Below are 13,302 nucleotides of genomic sequence, written 5' to 3'. Positions count from 1 at the left end.
TTCATTATTTCTGCACAGCCCAGACATGCAAAGATATGTGGAAATCCATGATATCACACTGACATGCCAGCTATTCAGTTCGGACTGAGCTGGTCTTATGTATTTTCAGCAAGCAAATGGTTCAGCTCATCATGCATACAGAAAACATAAAAGGTAGAACTTACATGCAATGTAAAATTAAAAGATCTTTTTTTTTCTATAACCTCCCCAAAAAACAATGATGATGTGGTAGGAATCAACAGCTTATGACTAATGTCTTTGAAGCACAGCAGTGCAAAGAATGTTACATAAAGAAGAGAAAAAGGAGAAGAAAGAAACCGGATCAGATAGGCATGCTCAGTGACTGGGGCATTTACTATGATCGCACAAGTTATCTGCCATAGACTGTTAATTTGTGTTTGTCTTTTGTTAATTTTTATCAGACTGTATTACCATGAGAGGTTCGCCATGTGATTTGCGCCATAAAACCTCATGCTGCATTCATTCTGCATGAAACTTTCAGTGCACAAACAAATAATCCATGGAAAAAAGAAAAGTCTAACACCATGCTTTAGTGTAACACTAGAACCAAACACTTTAAATTGTTTTCTTGGGCAGGCTATGAGAGATTAAGAGACAAGATTTAGTACAAAGAGAGTCAAAGAGCTAAAGACGAGATATCCAGAGTTTCAAGGTCACATGATAATTGGCACTGTCATAATTACGAAAGGTTGTCTAATTCATAGACGGAAGCATGGCAGCTCAGGGTGGCAGGAGCAAGTGTGCTTTGCTTGCAGTTTAATAAAATGAGAGAAAGCAACCAGAGTTAGTTAAAAGCCCTGCACAGTAAATGACATAAGGGTGCCAAACATGTATGTCTCTAGCCTTTTCTTTTTGTTATAGTAATTTATTATAATACAAAATTGAAATCAATGCACTTGCAGGAATACTTCATATACAGTGTGTCCCAGCTATCGTACACCAAGTCTTTTAAAAAGCGAAGGCTTATATCCAGATGAAACAGACTATATGCTGTTAACACCAACCTGAAGAAGAGTTCAGTGTTTCTATACTGTTCCTAATTATTAGTTTGTAATGGTTAATTAACAAGTGAATTATTACACTCATGGCACATGTACAAACACTAAGGTTTAGAGCACCACCGAAAACCCCACTTTCAAAGGTTTTGTTTATGGCACGCTATCTTTTGCACTGCGCTTTTTTCTGTATCTTAAGAAAAAGCTCACAACATATTTTAAATGCCAACGCAGCTTCCTACTTGCGCACTGCCGTAGTGCTGCCCTCAGACACATGGTGAACAAACTAATTCTGCCCATGTAACTGACCATTTCAATCATAAACATGAAGTCTAATTTCTTCTTTAAGGTGGCTGCCACATTCATGGCCATATTCAAATTGGCTTCACATGGCAAATTAACCATTTAATCCCCAAATTAATTCTGGAGAAACAAATCAAACTTCCCAAGTTTTTTATGTAGTCATAATTTTTTTCTGTGACATTTTGATTCTGTAAATATATTACTTTATTGGTTTCTGGTTAGAATTAACACACAGATTAAACAAAAAGCAAATCTACTTTGAAGGCAGCGTTCCCTCAATGCCGACCGTAATTCGTCTTTGGCAATGGTAGCAGCGCAACATCAGGCTCAGCGAGTGCGACTTGTCACTGACGATATTCGTACAACCTCCCACGACGAGTACAGCTCGAGATTGGGGGTTAAAGGATTAATAGCCTGAGCTGCAATGTTTTTGATAACTTAGCCTTGGCATTATGCTTACCACTGTTACAAATTGTCAAGTGATTAGACACGAGGCCTTGTCGCTAGCAGAAATGTTACAGCCATATCAAATAACACAACCATGCAACCATGCAAATACAACCATGGGGAATGCATTTAGTTGCCTCGCAGCATGCTTGAATGCCACTGCAGTGAGATGCAAGCAAGAAGCACTGTCAGGTCTTTTTTGTGTTTCACAGGGTCTCCTTAAAATGTGGAAAGTATAGCCACATGAAATACTGCCACAATACAATTGAAATTTATGTTTTCAAATATGTTCTAAAGCCCGAAAGGCATTTCTTTTTTTTTAAAGAACTTGGTGCATGATAGCAGGGACACCCTGTAGAAAAGCTGCTACACTCATGGAGACGGACACACACGTGCATGCACACTGCTGCGCCACTGAGCAACCTGCACATCACAACACATATTTGGCCAGCCACACTCACCTGTATGCCCTCGGTGCAAACAAGGGCATGGTCTTGTTGAAGAAACCCTTGTATGACGGTGTGAATGACATGTTGGGGCCGTAGTAGATGGCGCTGCTGTTGATGAAACGGTTGGCGGCCACATCTGAGATCACCGACATGAAGTAGTACATGAAACCAGGCTCGTCATTGTCTGCTGCCTTCTGCAGGATGAAACTGCACCACGAGAGAAGAACATGCAGGGATGGTCCTTTATTCACAATAAAGCTGGAGCAGGGAAACAAAGGCTCCTGACATAAGTGGAAGAAAAACCTAGACCTATCAGAAACAACACTGATTTATAGTGTTTATGGCTGCTCTGGACCACTTGCACTATAATATTCCCTAAAGAACCATTTAATTCTTGCCAAGCTCAAGCTATGACAATGAAGGAACGTGCTGGCGATAATCTGTACAGATGAGAAAGATTTAAGGGTGATGGTGACCAGCACAGATGAGGAAGAATGAGGTCGCACATTAGCACTTACAGTACTGCAAATTCCCTCACAAGCCATCAGGCATACTGCCAAGTGCATATTGTCTTACGTTTTGTTGGTGACTGCTTTCACTGGTTCATCACCATTATACTGTATCATCCTCAAGCAAATACATGCTTTGTGCATCAGAAACTTCGTAAACATTGTCACCAAACTGACAGCGAGGCAGCAACATCTAATCACATTGCATGCACGGCAATGCACATGTAGAGGCACTGCCGTGATTGAAAATGTACTCCTAAATTTGCAGACGGTAAGGCTCCATTCAGACATGAACTGATGCTTATGGTTGACGTATGGCATGTGAATAATAGCGGTAGCATGTGCATAAGTCAGCCCTCGATTATCATGCATAAAGAGAAATTGTGATGTTTAAACCACCATTTTTGGTGGGTGTCCACACGTGTCTATGACTGAATTGCTTGGGATGTCTTTCCTAGATAATGAAGTGCAGATAGGTTTTATGTCTCAGATGTTTTTTTTTTTTTTCAGCCAATATGCAACATTTTAGTTGATGCTCAGCCTTATTGAGTTGTCCCTCTCTCTAATTGTGGCCGTGTTTTGCATGCCTGCTCTTCCGTATCACGAATGCCTACCAGTTTACTCAGCTTTCAGTCATTCTGAGGAAATGGTGTTTACATTCTGTAATATAAAGAAGCATCGGCAATAATATCTGGAATGTATGGGGACTTGGACCGCGAGTGTAGATTCAACAACGGATGACCTCACCGCTATCATTGTCATCTGAGTGTCGCTTTTCTTGTTGGGCACAAGTTCACCCGATAAAGAGTTAAATTCTTCACTCATTTTTCCTGGTAGTGCTTCCTCTTCTTCACTATCATTACACCGTGACAATAAAAAAAATGAGGAAAACTTGTAGAGACAACAGTGTCTAGATAAATAAAGAATTGATGTGATTACTTGCAATAAGCACAACAAACACGTGAGGGAACCATAATTCCGAAATAACTGTTTCAAACGTTCAGTTGTTTTTATTGTTGACTGCGCATGAATGGGACCATCTTCCTGAGCATGTATACGTCAAAATTTGCAATTTGTTCTCAATGCTTGTTTCAGACTGCAAGGATCACCATCATCATCATCAGCCTGTTTTATGTCCACTGCAGGACGAAGGCCTCTCCCTGCAATCTCCAATTACCCCTGTCCTGACTGCAAGGATGGCACTCGGATTTTGTTAGTGCAGTGAAGGGCTAATGTGCTATTATTGCGAAAGCAGTACTACGCCAGGTCTATCTGCTCGTCGCGTATGCCGTGCCCCCCCAGAGCCGGCACGGAGCTTAGCAGGTGGTGTGACGTCAGCTCTCTCCGTTGCTATGACGACGTGTGACATCAGCTTGCTGCCTGCCGCAGCTAGAAGGGAGCTGCTGGTCGCGTGTGCCGTGGCACCCGAGCCGGCGCGCACACTTTTACACTCTTAAAAAATTTACACCCTTTGGGGCGTATCTTGTCCCACAACAATAATCGTCAACTGTCTTGCCCGCGTTTCCTTTCTTTACCGCCGCGAGCCCGGTACTTCCCAGTCACGAACGGCATGCGCGTTATCAGTGTGACGCAGCATTCTCGACAGGAAAGTAGCCAGAGCTGAGTTTTCAAGAAAGGAAACGCCAGCAAGGCAGATGACGATTATTGTTGTGGGACAAATACACACCCCAAAGGGTGTAACCGTTTTAACACTCTTAGAGAAATTTACACCCTTTGGGATTTATCTTGTCCCACAACCATAACCGTCATCTGTCTTGCCTGCGTTTCCTTTCTTTAAAGCTGCGAGCCCGGTATTTCCCAGCCACAAACGGCATGCGCGTTATCAGTGTGACGCATCATTCTCAACAGAAAAGTAGCCAGTGCCGAGTTTTCAGGATAGGAAACGCAAGCAAGCCAGATGACGATTACTGTTGTGGGACAAATATACACCCCAAAGGGTGCAAACGATTTAAGAATGAAAAGTGTAACGCGCGTGCCGTTCGTTACTGGAAAGTTCTGGGCTCGCAACGTTAAAGAAAGGAAATGCATCAATGCAGATAACGATTATTGTTGTGTGGCAGAAGGGGCAAGCCAAAGGGTGTAACTTTGCCTACACTCTTAGAAAAATTTACACCCTTTGGGGCTTATCTTGTCCCACAACCATATTCGTCATCTGTCTTGCCCGCGTTTCCTTTCTTTAAAGCTGTGAGCCCGGTACTTCCCAGTCACGAACGACATGCGTGTTATCAGTGTGACGCAGCATTCTCGACAGGAAAGTAGCGAGCGCCGAGTTTTCGAGGAAGGAAACGCAAGCAAGCCAGATGATGATTATTGTTGTGGGACAAATATACACCCCAAAGGGTGCAAGCGTTTTAAGAGTGTAAGATGCAGTAGGTGGTCTCTAGATCTCTCCGTTGATATGACGACCTCCTTGCCTTGCGCTCGCTCTGTGGCGGCTTCATGCGCTACGCCTTGGTTGATCAGACTCGCCATGGAAGTTACCGACGAAGGGTCTATACACGGAGGAAGGAAACTCAGGAGAGGCCCTGACGTCACTCTTTGTGAAGTGAAAGTGAAGCCGGAAGTTGGCGTTGCTCCGCCTATCGGGCCAGCTCTCCTCTCTTGTTTACATTTCTTGCGAAACCACGCCTCGCTGCGCGCAACCGCACTGCTCGGACTCGCGCGCTCCCCAGCAATACTAAACAATCGTTAGCACGTTAGCATGATTCCACCAAAGCGGGCAAAATTTCCTGCGGATATTCCTTCGTCTGTAGCCATTGCCATGGCGCGGTACATTGTGTACAGTGTTGCATGCACGTTCATTTCACGAACTTTAGTTCCTCCTGTCCCACCTGGCCACAGCAACATCCGGTAGAGCACGGTCCAGATAACGCAGCGCAACAAAACACGGAGACCAACGCATACCTGCCCGCACGGCGCCTTTTCCACGGTACGAAACCTACGGAGCAACACGTGTGAGCGCACAGAACAATAACAAAGCCGCCACTGTGGCCCGAAAGGCGGGGCCACTACAGCAAAGAAATAAAAAAACAGCAAAACAAAGGAGAACCTACAATGTCATTTCCTCCACACTTTTCTCCTAGCGCGCGAAGGGGGTAGGGCCTCTACTTAGTTTCATTCCTCCATGAGTCTATACGTAGTATGCACGTACGTCATTCAATGATACTCCGCGACTTCCGGTTTATGGCAGCGCCATCTTGGGAAACCTATAGGCCTATGCGCGCGCCTGTTGATAAGGTATCCCATCGTTAGGTACCCTAAGATGGCGGAAGGTAGCGGAAGCAGGGGATGTGACGTCACGTGCATACTATGTATATCTGAATCTAGTTGCTCTACTGCTTCAGAACAGTTAAATTCTAAGGCAAAAGCTAAGCAAGCTAGGAAGGATGAGAGAAAGAAGTTGCAATGTGCCCAGGAAACTTTGCTTTCGCAATTCAACCAGGTTTAACCAGGGCTAAACCACAGCCATTTTTTTTTATCTACTGATGTGTTATAGCGTGTTGTTACTGTATTGGCGTGTGTTGTTATTGTACAAATGAAACTGTCCTCATGCTCATATTGCAAATGCTGAATTTTCTCTCTGCCCTTGTTTCAGTATGCTTGCAAGGATAGCCATTGTGTTGTATTACTGTACTGAAATATTAAATCATTATTTTATTGTACTGATGTGCCAAGCTGTTATTAAATACAAGTGCTAATGTACTATTTGTTAACTGTATTTACCATTTCTAGAACTGGACTAATGTTACCTTCAAATAAATAAGTAAACATGTTATAGCTATGTTTTACTGTTATTTAATGTGCACATAAATTCCAATCCTTCAACAACTTGATGTACTCCCTGTAAACCTCATTACGTAAAATGCTGCCCCTCCAGCATTTTGTACCTTATCCACTCCTAGCCTATGGACAATTTCTGGCTGGAATGGTTAAGTCAACCCAAATAACACAAGATATGCAAAAACGATACCCGTTGGTTAATGGCACCTGCCGCAGCAGCCACACTCCAATGAGGGCAGACTGCAAACATGCTCATGGACTTAAACTAGATGGCCGTTAAAGAACCCAAGGTGACCACAATTAATCGAGAGAGCTCCGCTGCCACGTCCCTCATAACTGACTGTGCATTTTCAGGATGCTTAACTGCACAATTTGAATTTTTTTATTTAATGACGTTTCTTTTAACCCACAAGGTTACACTTTCATAAAATCAGTCAGTCAGCAACCCTCACGGCTGAAGTGAACCAGCACTATATAACTATTCTGGCACCAAATTAGCTTTTTAAACATTGACATAAGAAGCCACAAGGTTGTCCAACATCACCTCTATTGTACAACAAGAAAAATTCAAGCACTACCAACAAGACCCATGCTGATTGTGCAGCCACTACGACACTGCAGCAGCAATGTGTGATTGCACGGGGACAATCATCAGTTCTATGCATGATTCTCACTGTAGCCCAATGAATGCCTGCATCCCAGTGACTGTGCATCTCGACACGACCAGGCTCATCGTGCTCTACTTACTTTCCTAGAAGAAACTGCCCTGGCTTCCCCTATGTAATCTTTCTTTTGTTTGTTAGCAAGTGATGAGACCTTGGACTTTTTTGTATTGTTTTGTAATTAGTGCAACCTGGAGACTTCCTTGGTTTATCTCTTCAGTTCCTATTGCCATACTCTACTCTTTGTGATCTGTCATCTTGTTCTTTCTTTTCTCTTCAAGAAACGGCAAGTGCAGCACCCCTTCCAGTGGCAGCTGCCAGCCTACTTTTCTCCTTTCCTGTCGCTCAACTGTAGATATATGTTTTCAAACTAAATAATAATTACATGGCCAGTAAAATCATTTCACTCTTGCGAGATGTGTGCTGAAAAGCAGGTGGCTCATTATATCACCAAGCTTTTACTTCCAATACAAGATATTGCCTGGAAATGATCCAGCACTCTGTTGACAGGGCCCATGTTTTTCAGCGCTTTTGTTTTCCCAGAGCATGTGAGCGAGACACAGATTTGTGCCGCCCTTTTCCTTCAAATATGTGATGGCAGATGAAGATCGATATATTTAAAAATAAAAGTTAGTTATAACTGCTGATGTATGTTGTCACTGGAATTTCCTATCCTGCCTGCAAATGTAAACAAAGATTAACTGACAAAAATTTAACAATTTCCAGCTGCAAATGATGAATTCCATGTTGACAAAGCAAACGTGACTTGAAATTTCTTTAAGTAGATAGCTGTAGGAAAATCTTTTCAGTTAACACGAATGTAAAATTTGTAGAGGTCAACACACAGGAAGACATGTTTGCTTGAAGCATTGTGCGCCATTCTTCATAATCTCTAAGAGGGTTCAGCTTTCTTTTGCCTCACATGGCACATCACATTGTGGCAGAAGTGTTACACTTTAATTGAATTATAGGTCATAAGGGTCCAGGCACAAGCTAGTTGGTATGGATCCTTCATTTTAAACTGTGCAAAAAAAAAAAAAAGCACGGACAAGGAAGGGCACTGGACCAGCGCTGGTCTCGCGCCCTTCCTTGTCCGTGTTTTTGGCACTGTTTAAAATGAATGAATGAGGCTGGACGTGCCAAAACCATGATCGGATTATGAGGCACACCATAGTGGCGGATCTCATGTTAATTTTGACACTTCGGTGTTCTTTAACATGCACCTATATCTAAGTGCACTAGTGCTTTTGTATCTCGCTCCTGTCAAAATTCGGCTGCCACGGTCGGGATTAAACGCGTGACTTCGAGCAATGCCCTATCAGTCAAGCTACTGCGGCAGGCACAGAAGTGTTCATTTGACCTGCGACCGCTTTCGCAGTATCGCCTGGACACTATGGTGTTTCAATGCGGCTTTGAGTCAGTTGTCTGCTTGACAAATTTGCATGATGCTTATTGTTCAGAAATAGCAGAGGCTTACTGTACTGTACCTTTAGTTTGCCCGTAACCGCTGTTTCCTTGCCTTCTCACATCTTTTCCCTCAACCACCCACTGTCCAAGTACGGGAACTGCGAGGGTAACAAGGCAACTATTCACTCGTTCCTGGACTGCGTCAGTTCTACCCATTCTCTGCCTCCTCTCTACAGTTCTATCTAGGTCCCCTCTGGGCTTGCACATTAGTAGAAATGTAGGCACTGTATTTTCTGCAATGCTTTTGAGTGGGGTCATGGATAATTACATCGGTCAAGAGGCTAATGTGACAATACCCATGGAGCTCCACAGGGCACTGTGCACGTCACACAACGGAAAGGACCAAACGAGCTTCTCGCTTCAACTTTCCTCTCTGCCATGCTCCTGCTATGTATATACACGCTCCGAGACATTCCCCGACACCACGTGCAAGACAATAGCAGCAGCAGAAGCACAAAGGTCAAAGAAAGCTTCAATTTCATATATAATATATTCAGTGCCTGCTGACCTTTAATGAATGGAACCTTGTTGCTCCTTTAGTAGCCTTGTTTACATGAATACGACAATGGTACATTGCATCACATTTTCAGCACGTCACAGCGGTTGCATACATGTGGTAATGCGCTGGGGAGTAAATTAACGCAACATTGACATTGCTTCGCATTGCAAACAGTAGCTGGGACATTAAGAGGATGGTTAACCCAATTATGTAACATTGAAAAAGAGTGGCTGATTCGTGAATATTGTTTGCAAATATGATGCGTGAATATATTTTGGTATGTTGTTGCAAGAGTGTTCACGATAAACCAAGGCTGGTATAATGTAAAACTATTCCAATCTGTATTTACCCCAAATCGGACATTAGCCCTCCCCGATAGGTCAAAATGGCTCCGGCTCTGCCCATATGGGAGGGCACCACGCCTACATGGGCAGAGCCCGCGCCATCTTGACCTATCAGGGAGGGCTAATGTCTGATTTGGGATAAATACAGATTGGAATAATTTTACGTTATAAGTGTCAAACAACAGACAAAGACCTAACAGGTCTATATATAATACGGAAACATAAAGGCATATGATATTGCATGGCAACAAGGGCTAGTAATATAAGGAAAAGCTTCACACCGCCTGTGAAGTGTACCTTTGTGCACAGCTTTTGTATTTTTCCTTTGTTAATAAAGTGTAAAGAACAGGAGTAAAAAAGGCATCGACAGATACAGCTTTATTTGTTGCTTCCTTCAATGTGGTTTATTTTGAATGTATTAATAATGCCTGAGAACGAACATTTGTAGAGACAAGTTCGCCATATGAGTTGCAAGCAGCTCTCCTTGCAATTACATGTTTCTGTAAGTGATTTCACTTATTTAAATAGAATGCTTATGTCCAAAGGGAGAGTATTGGAAAGTATTTTGGACACTATCCAAAAGTCACCACAATAATCTCCAAACTTTGGGGTGCAGGCACAAAAGCCTCAAAATTCTCCCCTGTTCTCCTCTTTCAAGTTAATGCCTGATTCATAAACCTCAAGTTTAAGAAAATGTAAAATCCATAAACGAAGGACTATAGTTACATGCCAAAGAAACAAGCGAATTCTGTCTTTTTGCAGATTCCTCAGTTCATAAACTTTTGACCACACGTGTACACTCACAATAGAATGTGAGATGGCTTACAGAAAAGAACAGCTAAACCTTGGCAACTGTTTATGGGGCATGAAGAATGAGAAAATTGAGGATTTATGAAGCTTTTATTTGACACATAATAGTTTTCTATGCAATTGTTTGTGCTGATCCTTCTGTTTCTTACAAAAGCTTTTATGGTCTGTGCAGCTGAATTTCTTGCTGCACAAAGCACAGGGAAGTAATGAGCTGCTAATCCAACAATAATTGTGTCTGAAATGTGCAAGAGAATAAGGAATCTGGTAATTAAGCACTTGATAGGCCGAAGGGGTAAACATTACAGAAATTAAGTATATGGGAACTGATTACTGAACTGCTTGCATGCGTACGTTGGCCACGCAATGAAACGCAAGTATAGAACAACAATACATAAAGAGGGAAGTAAGGTATGGCGTCTGTCGATGCGACATTGCTTAGCTACGGAAGGATCCCCTTGTGATAAATCAAGTGAATGATTCTCAACCAGGCGACTGCTTGATATGCTCATTCGGGATTTGCACGGATACTCGCGGCGTTAATGATGCACATCATAAAAGAGTACCCCTTTCCACAGAAAGCTCTCGCAAGGCCGCAGACCACGGCGGCATGAGGCATGCATGAGTTACGACGGTACAAGCACCGTTGCGACTGTTGCGGTTTCAACACCCGTTTTCTCGTCAGTTACCACTGCGCGCTGTGACGCGCGGCGACTTCACCCTCACCGTTGCGTCAAAACAGAACTACGCGCAACACGCCTTTGCAACGCATCGTAAGCTGCAACACAGTGCAACAAGACATGCATGATCGCTTCGAGGCCGCCGTCGAAAGTGGAACGGATTTGAAGAAACCCGGCTGCGCTGCTGTCGCGTGTGGAGACCGAAGCAGGTTTTTCAAAAATCTGCGCTTCCCGCGTAAGTACGCGCTGCGCTGGTTTGTAAGGCTTCGCACAAACGGTAACGGGATTTGAATGCATGTCCTCGGCTTAGAACGGGCTCCTTCGATCGAGGGGCAGCTACACGGTCAAAATTTTATACACGCGAACTACGAATTGACAGGATGCTGTTTATCCGGCCTGTAACTCCTGCGTCATGCTTTGATGCGCGTCAAGTCGTACACCTTTCCGAGCAAATCACAACGGTCGAGAACTTATGTTTCGGCATCAGAGCGGGCGCCTAGCGATGCCGAGAGCGCACGTACGCGATCGTGGAATGCGATGAGTCGATGTGCCGCTTTTTCCGTGGGGAGCGCATCTAGCAAAACAGGGCGTCGCCAGCGACGCGTCGCATAGCTTACCTGAAGAAGAATGCCCGCGAAATGGCCATGTTGTGTACGTGTAGTAGATTGGTCCGGTTCGGGAAGACCGGATCGATGTTGAGCCTCTGGATGTTGGGCACATGAGTGACGGTTTCGTTGGGCAGGAAGAGCTCGTTGACATCGACGACCCGACAGTTTTCGCCCCTAACTTTGTCGATCCGTGTCCGGATGTCGTCGAAGTTGTCCCGCACGTGCCAGTTGAACTGCGCGAGCACACCGACACACGCACAGGCCAACACAAAGTTCACGATCACCGCACGCACCACAGCCATGACTTTTTCGCTCGCGGGTAGCCACTCTTTTTTTTGCTTTCCCGCACAATCACGAAGCGCTGGCGTACGCAGCCATGGGTCTGGGCGCGGACATGTTTGCTGGAAGCTTTGAGAGAGGAGAAACGCAAAGTTGCATGCTCCTCTCCCTTTCTGAATTGGCGTGCCTTTTTACCCTTCCTCTCTTTCGAGGAGGCGCGGCCGGTACCGCTCAGTCGAGGTCAGGTGGAGAGCCCATCGAAGTATAAACCACTGCCACTATCGGTGGTATAAACATTTGCGTTCCCAAGTGTAGATCTGTCCTTTCGTCATTCCTAAAGCAGATTAAATGCGTTATACCCAGGAGAAACTTGAGTTCTGTGCTTTAATTATTTCGTTGAAGCGCTCAGCGCTGTTAAATGCAGTGGCTGGAGTGCACACACGTAAGGCTTCGATGAAGTCTTTAATCCTTTTACAGCTGAATGTCTTAATTTCCAGTTGTTTTTTTTCTTTGTGTCATGCTACCGCAAGAATTCTACATTTCGCTGTTGCGAGCTGGCATGAAGGTTTATTATATGCGATATACATTTAATTCAGGAATGCGTATTCATATATACGTCTCTATGGGGAACCAGCGCTGGCCAGGAGGCGCTACGACATTTTTCATGCGTTACTTAAATATGCTGAAACCGTCCGATAGGGCGGCTACGAAGATGGCACGACATATTTAGCGATAAGAAACGTGCACCTGTATCAATGTTTGTCTAGCCCGATGCGGCCAGCCAAGTTCTGTCCATGGCCATGCGCGCTGCGTAGAGCGCATGCGCTGCTACGTCCTAGCACGTCGGTTCCCTGCCGTTTGAGGAGCCGTGAAAAGTGTGACTCAAGATAATCGGTGAATTTGCTGACACGAAATCACTGCGTGTGCTACTGGAAACTGTGTCTACCGCTCGCTAGGCTGTGTGTTACGGCGCTGCTGTCGGCACGCGAAGCTTCAGCGCTGGTTGCCCATATAGGAAGTCTCTGACAAAAACCTGATAATTGGAAACTGTTCTAAAAGAAGATCGTGCGTGAAACTAGCGTAACGTGTAAAATTAATTATTGAGTCTATGAAGTTCGATTGCTTGCTTCTGTCGCTCTATGTCTATCTTTTTTCATTGCGACAATACAATAATTGTGATCGCAAGTTTTAGGTTAATTCGCAGTCCATGCCCCGTGTAAAATGAAATATTGCTGACGCTGAAGCGCTAGGTAACTTATGTAAACAAACACCTGGCACGGTGGCATCTGTTTTAACAATCCCTCTACCCATGGGTATTTATTGGTACTTGACAGGTTATTTCCGAGCGCTCCTGCGAAGCTTCAAAGGTCGTTTAACAAAATAATCATACACTCTTAAAACTTTTGCACCCTTAGGGGTGTAAATTTGTCC

At 44.1% G+C, this 13,302-nt stretch overlaps 2 protein-coding genes across 2 annotated transcripts in view; one reads left to right on the top strand and one right to left on the bottom strand.

Moving 5' to 3' along the window:
* LOC135913841 (uncharacterized) overlaps window positions 1–12,023 on the bottom strand; it is a 59,843-nt gene extending 47,820 nt beyond the window's left edge. Inside the window, exons 1-2 of the mRNA XM_065446537.1 lie at window positions 11,602–12,023; window positions 2,228–2,422 (exon numbers count right to left, since the gene is read on the bottom strand). Coding sequence (XP_065302609.1) covers window positions 2,228–2,422; window positions 11,602–11,894 — 488 coding nt within the window. The 5' untranslated portion in view covers window positions 11,895–12,023. The remainder of the gene's footprint in view (window positions 1–2,227; window positions 2,423–11,601) is intronic.
* The window catches only part of LOC135913842 (ashwin-like), a 32,056-nt gene continuing 29,820 nt past the window's right edge, over window positions 11,067–13,302 (top strand). The window contains exon 1 of the mRNA XM_065446539.2: window positions 11,067–11,219. The gene's annotated coding sequence lies outside the window, so the exon portion shown is untranslated. The remainder of the gene's footprint in view (window positions 11,220–13,302) is intronic.

This window comes from Dermacentor albipictus, chromosome 5 (assembly GCF_038994185.2).
Source record: "Dermacentor albipictus isolate Rhodes 1998 colony chromosome 5, USDA_Dalb.pri_finalv2, whole genome shotgun sequence".
NCBI lineage: Eukaryota > Metazoa > Arthropoda > Arachnida > Ixodida > Ixodidae > Dermacentor > Dermacentor albipictus.
The sequence above is the reverse complement of the archived record's forward strand: the minus strand, read 5'-3'. Positions and strand labels throughout refer to the sequence as shown.